The 21,640-nt window shown below is 37.0% G+C and overlaps 1 protein-coding gene across 2 annotated transcripts; it reads left to right on the top strand.

The window, feature by feature from the left end:
• The first annotated feature begins 232 nt into the window (after positions 1 to 232).
• On the top strand, positions 233 to 4,427 carry LOC115680859 (probable BOI-related E3 ubiquitin-protein ligase 2). 2 transcript variants are annotated; one of them, XM_030604704.2, is made up of 4 exons: positions 233 to 371; positions 502 to 602; positions 973 to 1,292; positions 3,808 to 4,427. In XM_030604704.2, the coding sequence occupies exons 1-4, from the start codon at positions 286 to 288 to the stop codon at positions 4,333 to 4,335; spliced, it is 1,035 nt and encodes a 344-aa protein (XP_030460564.1). In that variant the 5' UTR covers positions 233 to 285; the 3' UTR covers positions 4,336 to 4,427. The 2 variants fall into 2 exon arrangements, with proteins under 2 accessions (XP_030460564.1, XP_030460565.1); XM_030604705.2 differs by having other exon boundaries at positions 1,015 to 1,292.
• The last annotated feature ends 17,213 nt before the right edge of the window (positions 4,428 to 21,640 follow it).

Below are 21,640 nucleotides of genomic sequence, written 5' to 3' on the forward strand. Positions count from 1 at the left end.
CATTATTAAAAAAATATTTTTCGAATTTTTCATTTTTGCAAAGCATGCACTCTCGGTACAAGAGACTGAGCCCCAGAAGTGGGCTTTACTTCACAGGGCCCACGGGTTCCATAAGAATGGCCCAGGGACTCATTTAAAACTTGCAACCAAATAAGGTGCCAAATGTACAAATATAAACAACTTCTGGGTCAAATAACAATTATGAAGAAATTTTCCTCCAAGCTCCCCTCTTCCCCAGAAGCAGAAGCCCCTGTCTCTCTCTCTCTCTCTCAAACTGAAGCAGCCATGGCCATGCCTCAGAACCTCTTTCAACCTCTGTACCAACCTCAGCAGCAGCAGCAGCAGCAACAGCAGGAGTCGTCGCCTTTCAGGTATCCGCTCCTCGTACAGAAGCAATCATCGGACTTGTTTGCGCGCCGCTTACGTTAGCTGCTCTTTGTCCGATTCCTCCTTGTCCGATTCAATCTGATTCTTCTTGGCTTCCTCGCTTGTGATTGCAAGAAACTTCTACGCCGACGACGGTCGGGTTCCGCCGCTGGTCGCGCTGTACGGCCCCGGTCCCGCGCAGGATCGGCCGCAGCACCCTCCATACGCACCTCCCTGTAATGCCCTCCATCCCTAACCCTATCTTTCGTTTGTTCTCCGTTTTCTGTGGGGAGGAAGGTAGAAAACTGTAGGAATGGCGAGATGAATTAGATTGAGAAAGGTTACTTGTGATTGTTTATTGTGCCTCTCGAGGAATTGTGGAAATGGAGTTCAGCTGGGTTTCATCGTTTTCTTTTAGAGGAAATATCGGGATCAATCCGCCCTTCTCGGAAGCTAAAGTTTTTTCGAAATGCGAAGGACTTCTTACTGGTTTTTCTGCTTACAACGTTAACTATTTTAGGACCCGAATGTTGATTGATTGCTCAGTTATCTTCATGAATAATGGGCATTTCCCACTTACCGTGGTGTTGCGTGCTCTTTGTTTAGTTAATGTTGTTGGGGTGGCGCCTGGTACTCTCCCTGCTGCAGATGGGAATGATGGCGGAGCTGATCTGCAGTTCAATTTTGGGCTGGAGCCGAAGAGAAGAAAATTGGAAGAGCAAGATCTGTTTGAGAACAACAATTCGCAAGTGTCGTCTATTGATTTCTTGCAAGCCAGATCGGTCTCTACAGGCTTAGCTTTATCCCTTGATAACAGCAAATTAGCTTCTTCTGGAGATTCTGCCTTGTTGTCGCTCCTTACTGATGATATTGATCGAGAGTTGCAGCAACAGGATGCAGAGATCGGTAGATTTCTTAAGTTTCAGGTTTGTTGTTCTATGTAAATCTTTCATTTTGTCTCCATTTTGATCTCACCTATGTGTATTTTTATATATTTTCTCGGTTGGTTGTTTTATTTTGACATTTGGTTACAATTAGATGAGTGATTAGTTCTGGAAGGAAATCTTGCTTCAGTATTCTAGGATTATATGTTGCCATTTCTTGATAAGTGAATGCCAATTATAGGCTATGATTATATCTTATGCTCCGGTCTTTTCTCCCTTCCCATATGAAAGAGAAAAAGAAAGAAGTGATCTTGTCCTTATTTCTATCACCTGGATTGGTACTCGGTAAACTAGTGGACAATATTTTAGATTGTAAGAATGTCTTTCCAGTAGATTAGGTGCTCAAATTCCAAGGATTTTGGAGAAGTTCGTTGCATTGGGTTTTTGTTTTGAAGTGAGTTGCTGAGTAAACTCGCACTTGCTGGTATTAGTAACAACTTTTATGACTCTTAGGAATCATTAGACTGATAAAACTACCTTTTGAAAGTGTTTCTGTCAGCATCTTGAGTTGTTAGAGAGAATCATTCCCCAATAAAAGTAATGGAGAGTCCCAGATACTATGAGAACAGATCTTGGAGTTCTCTGTCAGCCAGACTTGTCTCTTACTGTCTGGTGTGGGTACAAGATATGTGTGGTGGCACCTCAAATATAACTTGGGCCTGCCTGGAAGCTGCGCCTCTTGAAGCTTCTTTTACGAGTGAGAGGAGGAGGGAGGGGGGTGGGGGGTGGTTATGGAGGGAGGTCCCAAATTTGTTCCATTTGTGAGGATAAAAACTTCATGTGGGCAGCCTTGGGGCTTAGGTACCTTTCTTTTCCAGGACAATGGCCATATATATTCTGAAATATGCAAGAGTTTCAAGGCTTAGCCTTCCCTGCCAACATTTTAGTAGCCCAGTACTGTACCAAAAAGAATAGGTCCAAATTATCACTTAGTTCACTCAATAAATTTCACGATGTATTGCATAACATTGGCTCTTTCTTCTCTAATATAGACATGTCCTGTACTCATGTCCGATTTTTTAACACTTTTGAGTTAAGTCTTCTGTCATCAACATCGAGTGTTAGGCAAGTTTGACAACTGGATAGTGTTTGAATTTGTTTCTCGCATCCAAGCCCAAGTAACGTAGACCTAGAGTATTGAAACTATTTGACCTGTAAGTAGATCTAAATTTACAGAGCATAATATGTTATCTTCTTAAATTTAGGGTGAGACCCGAGTACTCTATGTGCGGAGAAAGGATATTGAATTTGTGGAGTGATCTAATCTGTGTGAATAGTCTTATCTTTGTACTATAACCAGTCCAAGATATCTTATAGATGGAGTCTAGATAGTTTTAGATGAATTTAATCTGCACAGTGACTTAACTTTTTTTCCTTGGACTCATGCAATATGTATATAATATGGAAGATTAAAAATACTCAGTAAGAATGCTATTAAAAAAAATCTATTAGAACACTTAATAGACTTGTTGCAAATTACAAAGTTGCACTAGCCCCGAAAATATGTTTAGGATGGGTCTGCCATTGTTATAGTTGGGATTAAGGGACTGAGTGTATTATCTTGTTGGACTTGTGGAGGAATTGATGTTGTATGATGTGCTCTAGATACTTTGAGGAAGACCTAGTAGATCAAATAAATGTACATGTTCAGTTTATGAGCCACTGAAATTCACATTTAGAAATGGGTTCCATGTGATTGATACATACCTAGTGCAATCTAGTCCTTCCAATGTGCAAGTGCAAAATATAATGCGCACACGAAAGCAATGTTCGGACTTACATACCGGTCAAATGCAGATGTGGAACCAGTCAAAATAACACTGGATGGATGTGCATGTACACTTGTTCTTCCACGTATCAATCTTCAGGCACAATGCATTAGAGAAATATAATGCGCACAAGAAAGCAATGTTCGGACTTACATACCGGTCAAATGCAGATGTGGAACCAGTCAAAATAACACTGGATGGATGTGCATGTACACTTGTTCTTCCACATATCAATCTTCAGGCACAATGCATTAGAGAAATAGGTAAATGTGAACCTGCTATGAGTGTGGGGACTATGATGTCTTGACACCTGGGAAACACATAAAAAATGTGGGCAAGCATGATATGTGTCAAGCTTGGAGTGGCAAGTTGTCAGTACTCTGGTACTCTGGTCAAAACTCAAGTTTATTCTGTCCTGCACAGTGTTTCTTCTATTCTCCAATGTGGAAGTTTTATGGTATTATAAGAAAACTTTGTTCCACATAGAAGAAGCGGATGCAACAGCATTACTTGATGGTCTTTATTTGGAGCATCCTATCTAAGTTGGCTCGTTTTTTCTTTTTCAGTTTTGCTTTTTCTTTGCTTGCATTAAGTGTTCTTTCTGTTTCTTGGACATTACAGCTGATGTTGAATTGAACTGACCAGTTTCGTGTGTGCTGCTCTGAGGTGGTGCATCTATAAAATGACTATTGGCTAAGTTGGTAACTCTGTCTTTCTTCCAATTTCAGGCTGATCAACTTCAGAAAAATATTTTACAGAAGATTCAAAGTAGCCAACTTCAGTCTATTTCATTTGTTGAGGACCAAGTCCTTCAGAAAATCCGGGAGAAAGAAGGAGAAATAGAAAGCATAAACAAGAAAAATAAGGAACTCAAGGAACAGATGGAACAGCTCACTGTTGAAGCAGGTGCTTGGCAACAGCAGGCTAGATACAGTGAGAACATTATCACCACCCTCAAGTTTAATCTTCAGCAAATCTATGCCCAAAGTAGAGATAGTAAAGAAGGTTGTGGTGATAGTGAGGTGCATGATACAGCTTCTTGCTGCAATGCTCGTGCAACGGACAGTCAACTGCTTTGCAACGGCGCCAACGGTATAAAACAGATGATTTGTAAAGTTTGCAGAGTCAATGAAGTATGCATGTTGTTGCTACCTTGTAAGCATCTCTGCCTTTGTAGATACTGTGAGAGTAATCTTCAGGTTTGTCCTGTATGTCAGTCACCTAAGTTTCATGGCATGGAGGTCTATATGTCATGATAGTGTTAGAACAATTGAATATTAGATACCTTCATCTGATAGCTAATGGCTCAAGGTTTTTAGGTATCAAAGCACAAGATTTAGTGTTTGAATCGATCTTCATATCCTTATTTGCCTCTCCACGGTTTAAATTTAGGCCAAAATGTTAGAGCATTTAGAGTATGGTCACAGTTCCACCTAACAAGTTAAGCTTTCAGATAAGTGGATAGTGGTCTCACAATTCTGCTGATATAAATGATGTGGAAGTGTTACACTACCCTAGAAATTGCTGCATTGTTTGTATCTTGATCCTTTCTTTTAGCATGTGATGTGTTGATCTCATAGAACTTGCCTGTTCTGTTTGTAAGTGAGAGTTGCACGTTTTTATCTGTTAGCTTGTCCTTAGAACAGACTCGCAATGGCACATGTTTGTTCTTATGTGGTTTCTCTTATTCGGTAGTCTGGAAATATTTCCACTTCCTTTTCAATGTGACGACACAATTCCTATTTCAATTGTAGTCCTATATATCTTGGACTTCTATTTGAAGGACCTCAAGAGTTATCAGAAAGTCATCTCAATATTTAAGTAGTGAAACCTGGATGAAACACGAATTACATAATTGGGTTCTCTGGTGGATTTTTGAGTGATATGTTGGTTAAATATCTGAAACCTATATTTACTGAAGTTGGCTTGATGTTTTTGAGAGGGAGAGTAAGTGTTTGCTCCATCATTTTGCTATCCTAAGTAAACAAAGAACAATGGTGATAAGGCTAGAATATTTGTTTCGAGTCTTTGGCTTATGGCTCATGATGTTGGTTTGTCAAATTTTTAATTCATTCAAGTGACTTGCGAGCCACGTTGAATGATTCATTGTCAAAATAATGCTGCATCGGATTCTCTTGCAAGGTAAGTCACCAGAGTAAAATACGCGAATGGTTTTGAAAAGTTTCGATATCAAAGTGATTGATCTTAAAAGTTATGATATTAGGGGGCCGTGCAATGGATTTGACATTGATACTATCCTCATCTCTATGAAGCCCCGTATCTCTTACGCATGCAATATGAGTTACGTCTTTTCCTCATCTTGGGAGCATTACTCATTGGACCTTCCTAATTGGAATTGTTATTTTTTTTTGTTTTTTTTTTTTAAGTTTTATGACCCTTATAATTCGAATTTTTAAGTAATGCAAAAACTCAAAACTTTCCACAACTTATAGATGGTGAAATATAAACTTTATGTATTTTTGCATTATTTTGAAGAATTTAAAAACATTTTAGATCGATAAGTAATCTTCTTACTTGAAGGAAAGGGTCTGAAGGAAAGGGTCTGAAGGAAAGGGTAATAAGACGTGTTGGGAAATTTTGCTTATCAGGTCTCAAACGGGAGACAAACTCATTAAGAAATTGGACGAACTTATGCGTTATGCCTCGACATATAGCTTACTAGCTCTGAAGTACGCACTATGTGCATGGTTACTTTCCTGCTCTTTTGAATTAGTGGATAAGTGGTATGCGTTTTGTCTAGCCGTTTTAATCTATATAGCCAGCGATAAGAGTTAAATTTACAATAATGGCTTGCAACAAATAATTAAAAAAAAAAGGAAATTCAATGAAATTTTTGTAAATACGAAGGTGGCACCAAATTAGTATTCTTTATAATTAGTCAAATTACATGCTTAAGATGTTAGTCTGTATTTCCCCCTTTTTCTTTTTCCTTTGGGCCAGAGAGATGTAACTAGCTTACTATATGTCGATCCTCAAGGTGATGTGCGTAGGTGCTGCAGTTTTGCTGGAGATTGGAACTTTAGGCCCAATGAATTTCTGACATCGTCAGCAAGGTATAGCATCATAATGTATTTGTATTTTACATATTTCGCATTTTTAAAATATATTTGTTAGTTGTGAGAGTATGAAAAGATGAAATCTATCTTATTATTTTCTGGTAAAAAAAATCTATCTTTTACTGTACATAATGTTCTCGCAAGCTCTTTTAATCTACTTGTTTAATGATGACGCATCTACTCCGGCACTAAATGGTTGAGCAGTTGTTGGTAAGATCTTAGGTTTGAGTTTGTATCACAAAATGCAAAGCATTACCCCTAAGTCCGTTTCACGGAAAAATTATCGAAAAAATCCTAAATCTATTATATGACGATTAATTCAGCTCTAAATTTTTCAATTTGGCTAATTTTTTTTGGGTCGAAATTTGGCTAATTTAGAATTTAACCATTTGGCGATTTGTTAATGTAGTCATTTTAACTACTTTTAGCCGAAAATCGTTGACGTGACGGTCCAGTTAATGCCGGCCGTCCTATGTAGCATGATTAGCTGGCGCTAATGTGGACGAATTTTGCAATTATTTAAAATTTTCTGAATTTTTTCCTTTTTTTTCTTTCCTTTTTCTTTTTTCTTTTTTCCTTATTTCCAATCGCTGGTCATTGGGCCGCGGTAATGGTTGACGACGTCGCTGGGCATTGGATTTGGCTAGGGTCACCCTCTTCGAATATGGTGAGGTCGATGGCCATTGCCAAGGACCCGGGAATTAGCAGAGGGAAATAGGACAAAAAGAAAAAAAGAAATGGAAAAAAGGAACAAAGTTCTGAAAATTTAAAAAAAATTGCAAAAATCATCAATGTTAGTGCTGATCGTGCTACATAGGGTGGGTAGCGTTTAGATCAGCGATTTTTTGCTAAAATTGGTTGGAATGATTACATTGGCAAATTGTTAAAAGATTAAGGACTAACTTGATCAAATTGAAAAGTTTAGGACTGAATTGGCCGTCGTACGATAGGTTTATGACTTTTTGGACAATTCCGTTTGTTTAACTGTTAACAACACTTGTGCATGGTCATACATATCTTAGTTATCATTATAAGATTAGCTGGTCTAGTGATTATTAACAAAATATGACATACATCTTCCTTGGTGTGTGTATATATATATGTGTGGAAATATTTCTAGATTAAGTATGTCACTAGTAAAACTTTATGTACTTTACATTGATTATATTATCTACATTATAATATAAAGCAAAGGGGATCTCCTATTGTCAAGGGATCTCAATCCTTTTTTTCTTCCTCAAATATCCTCAATTAGTTGCTTTATAAATATTCTATTAATGGACAAATGCGTAAATAACTCCATCTTATCTCTCATGTATTTCAATTTTAAAAATTTGTATTTTTTCTGTCTTATAAATAGCATATAAAAAAAAGATCAAATCTCGAATTCTACATTTATGTGTGCAACTTCTTTATATGTTCAATCTTTTTATTTCCCTTTATATAATTTGCATATTTTATAATATGGCTTTAAAAATCTTTGAAGCTTTAATTTTTCACATACACACAACTCGAGTACACTTTTGCTTGTCTTGAAGGAAAAAAGTTATCATCTTGAGTAGAAAATAGAATTAAAATATCCTCATTTTCTCAATATTAAGTTTTTAATATTGGTATTGGTAATTCTCTTGTTATCAATATTTGGTCTGAATGACATTGAGAAAAAATGGTTTTGTAATATTGAGAAAATTCTAATTTAGTTTCAAGGATGAAAAAAAAGGGGAGCCAACATACCCACATGGCTATACCTTTACCTTCTCTCATGGGTAGAACATTTGATTCTACTTTCTCTATCATGAGGTTAAGACTTAGGTCAACCTAATAAGATTTTCGTCATTTTATCTGAATATTAAGATAATAATAGTGACAGTGATATTTTGCATTGATATAATAAACGATATAAATATTATAGAGAAAAAAATAGTTCTAAAGAGAAACCAAATGAAGAAAGAGAGCATGTAATTTAATTATCTCAAAGAAAAATGATGCAGTAACTTCCTATTTATAAGCACATTTAAACATCAAAAGCAAAATGTTTCGAAGAATAAGGGAAAATTGAAACTGCTTTCGTAAAGATGATGCGATAACTTCTTATAAGATCATCAGAGCGCTTTTCTATAGAAATTTTCAACTGAATTTCACCTCGATCAAGTATACTCTAAGAAAAAATGGAACTAATAGCACCGCAATGGAGCAATTTCCATTTGCTAATATAAAAATAGATGCTATCAAGGAGTCTCAAAAACTTAAAATATTGTCGACCTCCATGTGAGAGATCGGAGCAGAATAAAAATTTAGTATGGAGACATCAACATATTTAGTTGGACTTATTTTCATTAAGAAACTTTAAGTCTATGAATTATGAGCCAACTATGGTACATTAATTGTTTCACCTCAAATTAAATTTGCAATATGGGATTTTACTAATGCCTCTCACTAGTGCACATCAACAATCTTCCCCTCGTGTGTGAAGCTCTAGTGTCGGGTTAACTCCCCCTTATCGATGTATCCTCCTAAATCAACATGTCCCAAAGCTTGAATCTCAACCAAGTTACGTGAAAGGTAGCGCAACAACCACAACTCACCTTTCCCTCTAGTCTCTTCCGCTAGACCAAATCATGAAGTTTGGCCTTGGGACCATTACTACACAACTACAACCTTCACTTTTGGTCCCTTTCACCAAACCAAACCATGAAGGTTGTCCGAAAACCACATCATGAGATTCCTTTCTTGAGATATTTACCAAACATCAATATACATATGTATGTATACATACATACATACATGTATACATACATACATACATATATATATATATATATATATATATATATATATATATATATATATATGGAGTGGATCGCAAATCAACCATCGGCTCTGACATAAATTTTTGGGACTCATAACAGATTCTTGATACTTCATATGAGGAGATCACCATAAGGAAACTCAAGTATGAACCCATCAACATATCCTATTGGAAAATTTACTAAGATCCCTAAAATGTTCATAGCTCGTTTGTGGCTCCCCAATTTCTATTATCTTCCCTAACCCTATGTTCAAGTCGTCTACTAAATTGGATATTCAAATTTCGAAAACTGTAAGGAGTCGCCATCAAGTGGTTGTATTTAACGTAGGTCTTAAGACCTAAAATACTTAAGCGGATATTAAAAAAATAAGCGACTTATGTATGGTGATTAGTCTATATGCACAATCGGGTGTTTAGTTAAGCATAGGGATTCAATACCCTATGATGCATAGGGACGGATTCAATACCCTATGATGCATTGGGACGGATTCAATACCCTTTAACGCCCTTTTGGTACCACAACTCTTTCATTAAGTCCTCAATTGCATCTATTGTATGTTTTCTTTTGGTTAATTTAAAAACAATGAATTTTGTTAACAACCAATCATGCAAAATAGATTGCACCATCATCTCCCGCATTGGAGTGACTACATTATAAGTTACTGTATATTTTGAAACATGCGATGCCTGATGCCTGATGTAGAATATGACATGTATTGATGACTTGTAGTAGTTGAATATGACATATGTGAATGACACTTCTGATCATGTCATTTCAATTTTCATTGTCCGACTGCACACCATTTCAACACAAACAGAATTCGAAATCGAAACCTCTATCAGTTCCTAACATCAAACTCTTATTGGACTTAATTGGTCAATGAAACTACTTGAGGTTTTGTAGCTCCAATAGGGTAGATGAATACAAGGGCTGTGCCTAAATCAAATATCAGGAAGCTGAGTCATGGAATTGATTGTGGCGATTGGGATAGTCTTCCCTTGTGCATGTTTATTAGGATTTGCCCCACCTTCATCCAGGACGAGTAAGTTCACAAGCCAATGCTAAATATTCTGGACTTTTCTGTTTATTTTCGTAATGTGTCACTATCCTCACGGATTAGAAGGCAAGCCGAAACCCATGTTGGTGGTCCATTGCAGAACCCTTAATGACTGTCAGAGGACCTTAATATTCAAAGAGGCTCGTCGACTATTCGAAATAGAAAATCTTTGAGATTCATTAAGAGAGGTCAAGCTGGGCCTACACCTAATGAAGCTTGCTTAACACACTCTTTTGAATTCACCAGTAAATGGGGAAAGATTAGGTCGTGGGAAGTAAGGGTTGGTTTGAAGTATTAGGAGAAAAAGCAAGAGAGAGTGGTGAGAGGGGGGAGAGAGAGTGCTTTTTTCTTCATGGGAAAGGAGAAGATGGATCAACTTTTTCTAATCATGCCCTAGAAAGTGATGACAAAGAGGAAAGTGAATATGCCCTTCCTCCATGATTACAACTATCTGCAATCTCTATCATTATGACGATTATTATTCCCACCTCCACTTCCACCTCCCCACCGCAAAACCCTCAGCCGATCTCAGTGTCTTTTCATGTAATGCCCTCTCTCTCTCTCTCTCTCTCTCTCTCTCTCTCTCTCTCTCTCTCTCTCTCTCTCTCTCTCTCTCTCTCTCTCTCTTTCCTCTCTTTTCTTTTCACCATTTCACCCCTCACTCGCTCACTTTTATCGTAAAAAGAATCATCTAAAGCCCTAGTTATAATACTGTTTTCTTGCACTGCCCCATTTCAAGAATTTCTGAAGAAGAAGCACTTTGCTTCAGTTCAGTTCAATCATGCCAAAAAACAAAAGACCCTCCCTTATTCCCTATAAAGCTGGTTTTTTTGGGGGGGTTCTACTTTCTTTTTCTTCTTCTTCTTTTCCTCATCAGTGGGGTCTCTGCCGCATCTCCATGAGGGGCTTCCCTTCACTTTGTATTACTCCCCTTTCTTTTCATCAGGTGTCGTACAATTCCCTTTGAATTGGATTTTGGTGGAGTCCCAAACAAATACGTGGTCATAGTCATTCCATTTTTTAACTGCATACATGAGTGCCCACATGTACTTAGATCATACGAGGAAGAGTAGCAACAATACCTATATGCAGTCAGATCTACTAAAAATTGATTTAACAAAGTAAATCGTGCACTGGTAGTATAACTTATTTTTTACAAGCACTTTCTTGAGATCAAGGCATATATGTACGCATATGTATGTGGTACTAAGAAGGGTATAAGTAGACATGTGTCTTAATTTAAAGCATTTGAGATAAACAAACACCGATTGTCTGTTCTACATAAATCTTATTCGAACACCAAGAAGACTCTACCACATAAGCTTACAACAAAAACCGGGCCATGTTTTCTTCCATCTCTATGCTTATGATTAGTGAGTTACAAATATGAATATCACATATATTTAACATTATATTATTAAGTTAGCATGCAAGAGGTGTTCATAACTTGCTAGTTTATAACCTAACAGTTAGAGGCACTATTCCTCCAATCAGGATATGCGGAGGAAAATATTCCCCTAACAAATTTTGTGAACCATCTTGCATCTCTAATATTATTATATATGGAAACATGTCATGACACCTCTGTACTACTTACTTTGGTGATTTTGGACTATATATTTTTTATGTTAATGAAAATAGGCCTCTCTTTCAACTTTCATGTGGGTACAAATACATTTAGCTAACCCGCACCTTCTGAACCTAGCTACCATAACGAGTGTTCCTTTTGGGGGCTTGATTTATGTGAATCGGTCTGACTTGTTATTGATGGTAACATGATAGGATTTCCAGTAAGTGTATGGATCGCGGATAGACTAAGTCTTAGCCGATCCAATAAGTATATGACTTATATGAATAAGACCTAGTCAACATCACCTTATATATATATATATATATATATATATATATATATATATATAATACACACACAGATACATAGTCATTTATATTTATACATCATTTGATACATTAATGTTCTAGTCTAGAATGGTCTAAAAGCAAGAACAACAATAACAATTAACTCTAATCTCACTAAGATACGTTGGGTTTTATACACCCTTTTATATCATTGTGTTTGATCTTGTATTGAATCATTTAAGATATAGCTATTTCATATCTTTTCGCATGATCTCATTTCATGTTATTTTCCATCTTCCCCACCCATTTTTAACCCACCGTCCTTATCTTATGACCACATCTTCTGACTGGTGCATCCGTAGATCATCGTTCGACATATCCAAACCACCGATGATAAGCCTCTTTTATCTTCAATTGAGGCTGAACACTTCCTTGAATAGCTTCTAATCCTTTCTTTTCTCAAATGTCCACACATCCAACGAAACAATTCCAACTCCTCCAAACTCAATTAGTGCACATGTTGATCTTTTATCGCCCAATAATTGATACCATAAATATCAATGGCTTTATTGTTATCTCACAAAATCCTGTCAACCTTAAGCGGTGCTTTGCGCTTGTACGCAGCTATTCACACCATGGACTTACGTTGGATTTACACTTGGTCCTCGTAAGAAAGCAAGCGGGTTGTACATTATCTCATCATAATTGAATTTATCCACCAAATGTTAATCATATCAATCACAGATTAAGCTCATACAAGTATTATCCGTGCAGTCAAAGACCATGTTGCACTTGACCAGTAGTTGGAGTCGGTTACTCTCCCCCCCAAAATTAGATGATTGATGCCTATATAAATTGACTAATCATTCACAAAACCTATCATTTTTACCACCGATTTTCACACATATCATTGTCTTGGGATTTGCTGGCCATGACCATTTGCTCACAAAAACATGTTCACTGTGCACATGATTGAAATTTGGTCCAATATGATCGAACGTGAATGCTTACAAGCATTGGGCGCGCGTGGGATTGAACCCACGAATACTTTCCTTTTCCTTTGGCAAAGGCAGAGTCCTGATTATTCTCATCCCAGAGCAGAGAGAGAGAGAGAGAGAGAGAGAGAGAGAGAGAGAGAGAGAGAGAGAGAGAGAGAGAGAGAGAGAGAGAGAGAGAGAGAGAGAGAGAGAGAGAGAGAGAGAGAGAGAGAGAGAGAGATGCAGATCGTGGAATGTCCAGTTTGTGCGCTCTAGTTGAATGATCTGCATCAACTCACACAGACACTTTTTGGCTGACATGATTGAATTGCCAAAAAGGGTTTTTCCTCAGTGGATAATTAGTTGGCAATAATATTTCCATCATCATTACCTGAATTATGTAACGTTACAAAATTTCCTTATCTCGAGAAAAGAAATAAACAAAAATCAGTTCAGATTCCCGGACACCGTCTGGATCTAAGGAACACAGCAAATTATGATTCCATGATATATGCAGAATATTAAACGGATCACCATCTGATCATTTATATGATAATTCCCCCAACAAATTTCAATGAGACCTCATCCCCACTTTCCCTATATCAGCCACATCATCAAGTGAAAAAGAAAATGGAGAGAATTTGCCACTTTAACCCCAGAGAGAGAGAGAGAGAGAGAGAGAGAGAGAGAGAGAGAGAGAGAGAGAGAGAGAGAGAGAGAGAGAGAGAGAGAGAGAGAGAGAGAGAGAGAGAGAGAGAGAGAGAGAGAGAGAGAGAGAGAGGTGGGTCATCAGATTAAAACATGCATGAAATGATAGTGTTGAAGATGATGGAGGGACCCAGTTGGTCTTGATCATCACACGGAATCCCTTGGATTGAGGAGTTGCAGAAGCAGCCTTGAAACGTGGGGGACTCCTTTGGATTTTTTTTTTGTCGATCCCTTCTTTCCCCCCACCCTTGAAAAACAACCTTTATTTTTTCCTCCTTTTCTTTAACGTTTTTATCAAGCCACAGTATCAAAAGAAGAGAAGGAGAAGAAGGGGGGGTAAGAAAAAAGAATGTGATGTGCATGTGATCCAACAGCCTTTTATGTTCCCTTCTTCTCGACCCCCATGAAGAGAAAAAACAAAAGTTAAAAAGAAAAAGGAAGACAGAAAATTAGAAACACATAAGAAACCCACCATTTCTATCTGTGTCTTTTTTGACATTCGGTGACCACACTTTATTGGTTAATCATGTCTAGGTCATAACATTAAAGAAGACATTGTGTTAGTACCAAAACTTCGAACTGGGTCCCACTCTTGATTTATGCATGCTAGGTCGGCCATGTTCTTGATCATCGCACCGATCAAGAAAAGGGGGGTTGTTTTTACTAGTGGGATTGATGGGTCCAATTCCCACATCACATCAAAAAGGGAGATCATACAAATTGGAACATCTCTTTCTATCTTCTTCTTTTTTCCTTTTTAAAGTGTAGGCAGTGTTTCGTAGAATATACGACTAATTCTTTCATGGGTATGTCACGTCCTGTCTCACGTTTATAGTATTAGGGTTTCTTTTTAGCGTAGAAGTTGAATGTTGGATTGATGACTTTGGAAAGAAAGGGGAAAAGAAAAGAAAAGAAAAGGAAAAGGAGAGCACAAAGAAAAGAAAAGATAATGGAGGAAAGACGTCTCTTGTTGTTCTCCCCTTTTAATGAAATCTCTAAAGTTAGGTTAAAATGAGCTTTAAAATTTTCTTTTCTCCTCTTCTTTTGTTGATAAGAAACTATAGTCCATGCAAATGCCCTTTTTTTAGTGATAAAGAAACACTTTTGAACCCATGCAAGATAGATTACGCTTAGAGGAAGCTGCTTTCTATAGTCTTTCGTTCTTTATTCGACGACTACAACTTTTGCATGGAATGAAACCCTACTTTTCCCTTTAATTTTCTTAAAATATGCAAAACCACAACTTTGTCTAATAAATTGTTTTATCATATGCGTACTCTCGACTTGGTCTGGGTTACCCATTAACGCCTAACTTCATGCTTTTCTATATTTTGTTATTCACAACCCACACGTACCCATTTGCCCAAATTACCCTAATTGGGTATTAAACTTCTTAAACATTTTTGCTTTTGAAAATTTCCAAAAATGTTGAGAAGGTAGACATAAAACTTGGATAATGGCAAGATCCAAATACACCCAGTAAGGTTGCAGTGTCTCGAAAATTCAAGAATCAACTTTTGGCGGTTGCTTTGGACGCCCAAAGAAGAAGAGAAGGAAAAGAACTTTGGCAAGTGGGCTAATTAGACATCAACTACTTTCTTGCACTGAACCGGCTTATAAAGAAGTTCTCCAAGAACTACTAGATCTATAAGAGCTACACACCTTGATTTATTACGTGACCTAATTGACATCTCATTGAATTTGGACAAAATCGTCTTCTAGATTATTCTCCTTTTATTGAACAATCCTTGTGCCTTCATCAGGAAAAATATGGATGATAACAATCCTCCCTTATCATTCGACATGGGGGTAATTAAGGAAGGAATTTAGGAAAAGATAATGTATTGCGTGCGGTCCTTTGCATCCCCTTCAAACAGCTTATTATCATGAGTTATCCAAGCACTAGTCATATATGGTCCTAATGGATGGGCATATGTCCTTTTGCGACAACTAATATAAGAATATCCTTAGACGCGAAATCTCCACAAGCTTCTCGTATGTCTAATGTCATTTTCACGCAATCTTCTTAGTACTCGTGAAATATGAAAATAAAAATAAGACACAAAACCACCTCATTTTGAAAAATTGTTTTACAAATTTGGAGTGTGAATGGGTTGCATTCTATCTCAGCACTGCCAAGATGCCGGTATGTTACTCAGGTCTAAGACTATATGTATCACATTATTCTCAATGTTGGTGTCGTCGTGAATTTTCAAAAGAAAAATAGAATAATATATGCAGAACATTTTTACAAAATAAATGTTCACATTGATTAAGTTCTTTGCTAGAGTTTTCGTGGATTTAATTTTGAAGTGGATCCGAACCCTATCATGTAGGTTTATCATCTTTGTGTCATTGACTTGGCGCGAAAAAAGGTGGGCAACTTATTCGTGTAAAATATTCTTGAGAGTAAAATGGTTTCTTTTCTCTTCCGGTTGCTCCTCTCTATTTATACATAGTTAAAGGTGATTTCTTAAAGATCGTCTTCGAATTCCAAGATTTACGGAATCCTTCCTTCTCTTTTTGGTAACCATTTAATGTCTATCTTTTGTTTTGACGAGAGTCGATGGATACATTACTACGGGCAATGAGATATCCATAGACTCTTGTCAAAAGAGTCGCTTATTCATCAAATTACACCTAACTTTTTGACTTGATTGGTTTTTCCCTAGATGATTTAGTGATAGAGGTTATATCATATACTGAAGCGGAGTCCACTCAACATAATTTTTTAATAATCCTCTAATATCGTTATTCAGCAAATGTGGACTATAATGTCATATACAATTATGTAATGATCATCTAACATCATTTATCTGTGACAACATATTGTTATGGTTTGTATCTATATATTATTCCACACCTTCGCAATTAGAAGGTATCATGTTATGTCACTTTTTTAATTGCCCGCTACCGTTGGAGTGGCAATGAATGGGATGGACAGAAACCAGTGTAAAAATGGGGAAGAAGAGAAGAAGGGGAAAGAGGAAAAAAGAAAGAAAATAAAAACGGAACCATAGATTTGGACCGACCCTTCAAATTTTGTACCAGCTTATAGTCAATTTATCAATATTTTCCTGAAAAAAGGGAGGGTCTTAATTCTAACCTCTGTACAAACTCTATCGGCCGTAAATAATACTACCACAAGAAATCTCTATCTGAAGACGTATGTGCATAGGGGAAGGGTGGTTTTTAATCCATGAACAGTGACATGTCTTGTGTTCTAAGACCATCCCTTTAGCAATTTCTGACATGGTAAAGGTGGAGGTTTTATGCGCAGGGACATAAAATGCCAATCTCATCGTCCATACCAAAGGACAAACCTTAACACATATCAATCGCTGCATGAAATGCACCAGAAAGACAAAATATAATAATGAAGCGGGTGTTTTATTATTGTCCGGTCCATTAAAATCAGAATGCCATTTCCTCGTGGGATCCATACGCTCATAAGCCCTCGTGACACAAGCAACGACCTAATTGCTGCAGAGAGAATAGTTTGAAACCTCTTTGACCGAACCCACCAGTTTATATTCAATTATACTCTAGCTAGCTAGACATAGATTTAGATAGATGGAGAGAGAGAGAGAGAGAGAGAGAGAGAGAGAGAGAGAGAGAGAGAGAGAGAGAGGGCTTTGTGTTCTTTTTGAGCTGTTTCTGGTGCACATGCATCTGGAACACTGCCTCCTTCTAAAATAACCTTTTCTTTTGAACAATTTTTTGTCTTTTGAATGGCATGAAGATGTTGGGTGGTGGTGTTGTGTTCCTCGCCGTGCAGTGATAAGGACAAAAGAGAGTGCGAGAAGAGACAGAGAGAAGAAAGAAACCTTTGTAGCTTGTCGTTTTAAAACGAAGGGTCTTTGATTCTTCCATACTTTAGAGGAGAGGATTTAAATAATCAGAGAGAGAGAGAGAGAGGGGGGGGAAGGATATCCATCATTATCCTTTTTCTTTTTCTTGTAAAGAAAGAAACGTTGGCGTATATTCTTATCTGTATTCGCTCTGTGTTTTAAGCTGTCTCTCCTTGAAATTCTCGCATAAGGAGATGCATGTGTATTTAAATATAGTTTTCTTGCCAGTTTACAGGTTTTTAGTGGGACAAAAATTTGAAAGGGTCATGTGAGGGGAGGGTGTGTGTGTGTGTGGGTGGGGTTCACTTTTCACTTGGTTTTAGAAACTAGAATAGAATCTTCGTGCCTCTCTCTGTAGAGAGAGAGAGAGAGAGATAGAGAGAGGTAGGTTTGTGAATGCCTTTTGGAGTTATTTTACTTGGGGGGTGATTGTGGTGGGCTCGGTAAGGATCTGTGTGAAGTTGCTGACAACTTGTAAAAGGGAGAGAGAGAGAGAGAAAGATGGTCCACAACAGTACTCCACAACTATGGAAATCTAGAAAAAGAAAGGCTTGACCCCAATCTCTTTCTCTCTGTCTCTGAAGTGCAATTAGACAGATTTTACTATTATACACTCAAAGAAGCTAAAAAGCTTTGTGACATGATTTTTTTTGCCTTTCATGAGAAGATTAAGAACTTATGGTGCATAATCATTCAGAACCTTCACATTTTGCAATTACTACACTCAGATGCCTATTATTGAAAGCAGTAAAATGGCTATATTTCCTCAAATATTTGTGTTGCTTGAATTGACTCGAGTCCATCGTACTATCTCCGTGGTCGATAAACAATTGTTGTACCTTTTTATACCAAGTTGGATCACATTACAACTACGATTCTCACTTAATCAGCTTTCTAGTAAGTGTATAACTTGATAAGCTATAATTTTTACCTCTCTCAATCTTTGAATGACTAGAACTAAACCCGTCCAAAGTATAATCATCGGAAACACATTGTTTATTGCTTATTTATTTTGTAAAGTTTTGTAGGATTACTATCAACTGCTCTAAAAAACTTAATTTGATAGATCAAGATCTATTTTTGTCTTTAAATATTTTGACTCCCTCACGTGTAGGTTGTACTTTTGCTCGCTGATACTAAAACGCGGAAATATATAATGGATGAGGCAAGTAAAGGGTCCGAAAAGATTTTACTCAAGATCTCCTGCTTTAATACCAATTGAAATTTTGTGAGACCATTATTGATTATTCTAAAAGTTTAAACTTATAGATGAAGATGTGATTTATTATTTTAAAAATTGTAATTGGCCCTTTGAAATGTAAATGAGAAACACTCAACAGGCCTGTACTTCACTTTTAGATTTGAATAAAACTTTGATGGCAACAATCAGATGCAGCTGAATTAGACAAACCAAATAACAATTTTTTTTCTTTTCCTAGTTACAATTAGCAAGTGGATATTTGGAACTTTTGCTTTATTCATTCACACAACTTCAAACAAATTTTTTTTCCTGGGAAATGAAGAAGTGTCCTCGTGGGAGCATCTGCACTAGTGTTTTGAGGGAGATAACATGGAAGAAAGTCCCAAATTTACATGAGAACATGTAACATGAACAGAAGGTTTTATGATTTAAAAATTAAAAGAAAAATCATATATATGGTTCTCTCAGAGGAAACGAACAAAATAAGAATCACGAGAATGGCAAACAAGGGTGATGAACAATAAACAGTACTGTCCCCTTGTCAGCCGCTGCACATTTGCGCAGAGCACAGGAGGGTAAGAAGGTGTGAACAAGAACAAAGGGAAGTAGAAGTTCAGAAGGTTTACATTAAAAATCACATAAAAGAGCAGAGCACAGTTTGAAGATACCTTTTATTTTTGTTTTAATAAGGCATATTTTAAAAAAAAATATGATAATGATATCACTTGTGTTATACTAATACCGTTTTTGGTAGCTATGTTCCATCTATTAATATGTTTTAACACCCCTTTGAAGAATTATCTATCTGAAAAACTTTGTTACGTGCAACCACGATGGACATAAACTATAAACTTTTTAAAAGAATATCATTTCGTATTTGGGAGAAGAGAGATATTACTTTCACGAGTAGAAGTTCCGATGCTAACACTCGAAAAGATTATTCACAAGCAAAAGCCCTCTTTTTTTTTTGGTTAAAACAAAAGCCCTCTTTTTAATTTCTCTTTATGCAAAAGTTTTTGTGGTTTACATTACAACTTAAAAGAAAACTAGGTCTATTTCCAGAGTCCCTAAATTTGATCAATCATGGTGTGTAATACCATGATTTTGGGAAGTGGAGATGCGTTGGCTTCTTGGATAAGATTCTCAAAAGCTTCTAAGAGAAGATCCACAATGCGTAGAAATATTCATCCCTAGTTTGAGGCAATCGATAAAATGATGAGTGAGAAATTATATGGTGTGGGGGTAATGGGGGCGCCTCAAACTTTATCCTAAAAATAATGAGCATCATAGAAATGATCATAATAATCAGATGAGTATCTATGCGAAATAATTAGTCATCATTTTCCTATTGTTTCACTTTCGGGCCTTTGTCTTCCGTCCCTACCCCCCTCCCCTCTTGTCACTTAGTAATCACCAATGAATCTTGTGTTTTCTCACTTTTATAGGATCCCTCACATAACCGCTCATTCCAATGAGAGTCTCCAGCAATATCATATTCTATTTATAGAAGTGAGAAAATAACTGGCCTACCTGTTGATTATCCTTTGCTCTTTCCTCTGTCTTTTTTTCCTTGCTTTTTAGGACTAATTCCATAGGCAAAGCACAATTTAGTCATAAAAGAGGTCATCATTTAATGTTAAAAGGCATTGAAAAAAACCATGCCTCTCCTTGAAATAAGGGGGGGAGGGAAAGGGAAAGGAGGCCCTAGGGCAGATAGATATCAAGAAAACCTCACACACCCTATTCGTTATATATAATAACAAAATATTTTCTTGGGGCGTTAAAAAGCAAAGTTCACATACACATTAGAAAAGCCGAGACATTTTTTAGATGTTAGGAAACTTTTGGGCCCAATAATGCAGTCACCTGATACAGATCAGCAAAAAAATTAGAACAGTCGAGTCGGCAAGAGCTAAAGTTGTTGCCTCAAAGAAGTCTACAGATTATAACCCACTATTTCCCAACAAAAAGAGAAAAAAAGATAACAGCCCACCAAAATATTGTAAGGAAAAACGGCAGAATAGACATAGAAAAGGAAAAGAGAAAGAAATAGAAGCTAGAGAGGTGAGGTAGCTGTTGTAAGTTAGTGAGTAAAAGTCAGTAGTGGCCAGAGAGCATGTGTTGTGTACACATGACGATATTGAAGTTCGGAATATTGTCTAGACAGAGAGAGAGAGAGAAGAAATAGAAGGAGAAGGAGAAGGAGAAGGAGAAGGAGAGAAGAAATGTCGTCACACAGAAGCAGGCTTTAAATCCCATCACGTAGTTCGATGTATCCTTTTCCTTATTATTTCAGACTGTTTGATCTAGTGAGTGTGTTGTGTTTCGTTGTAGAAAATGATGGGATTCGAAATTGGGAAGAGACTAGAGAGAGAGAGAAGATGGTTGATAGTATTAAAAGGACAAAGGCTAAGCTACAAATTCTGCAGAACAGGACACACATACACTGTGGTTTGGCGTGAAGTGAAGCTTCGTCTTATTTCTTTGTACCACTTAAATAAGTTAATCGATATCAGATTTCCATGTGAGGGTTGTTCGCATGGCATGACGAGATTGCCCTTTTGAGCTCCTTTCCAAACTGTCTCACTCCTAAGAAGTGGCTATGGAAGGACTCATGCACAACCTAGGTCACCGGCGACAATGCGAATATAACGCAAAATCAGAGTTTAAAATCACCCATGGAAATGGATAACTCAATTTAGCATGTGGGACATAAAAAAACCCTAAAGTTTGATGAATCATATCATTCGAGATACGAAAATGTGTCGTAAGAAGTTATTAATAGTCATTGGTAATGATTTGACGACCATGTTTAGCCAACGTATTATGAACACAACTTAATGGGTTTATATTATGAACAAAAAAGATGAGACTATCCAATTTGATCCCCTATCTATAGCTTCATACGAAAATGATAAGTAAACTGGGACTATACATTCGATCAAGCTAGGCAACAGATAGAATACTTCTGTTGAGCACTTTCATACCTTACTTAGAGCGCGTGGTCTTCTTTTTTCATTTTC

Source organism: Syzygium oleosum, unplaced genomic scaffold (assembly GCF_021117445.2).
Source record: "Syzygium oleosum isolate NSW1041296 unplaced genomic scaffold, Sole_v2.1 Sole_v2.05, whole genome shotgun sequence".
NCBI lineage: Eukaryota > Viridiplantae > Streptophyta > Magnoliopsida > Myrtales > Myrtaceae > Syzygium > Syzygium oleosum.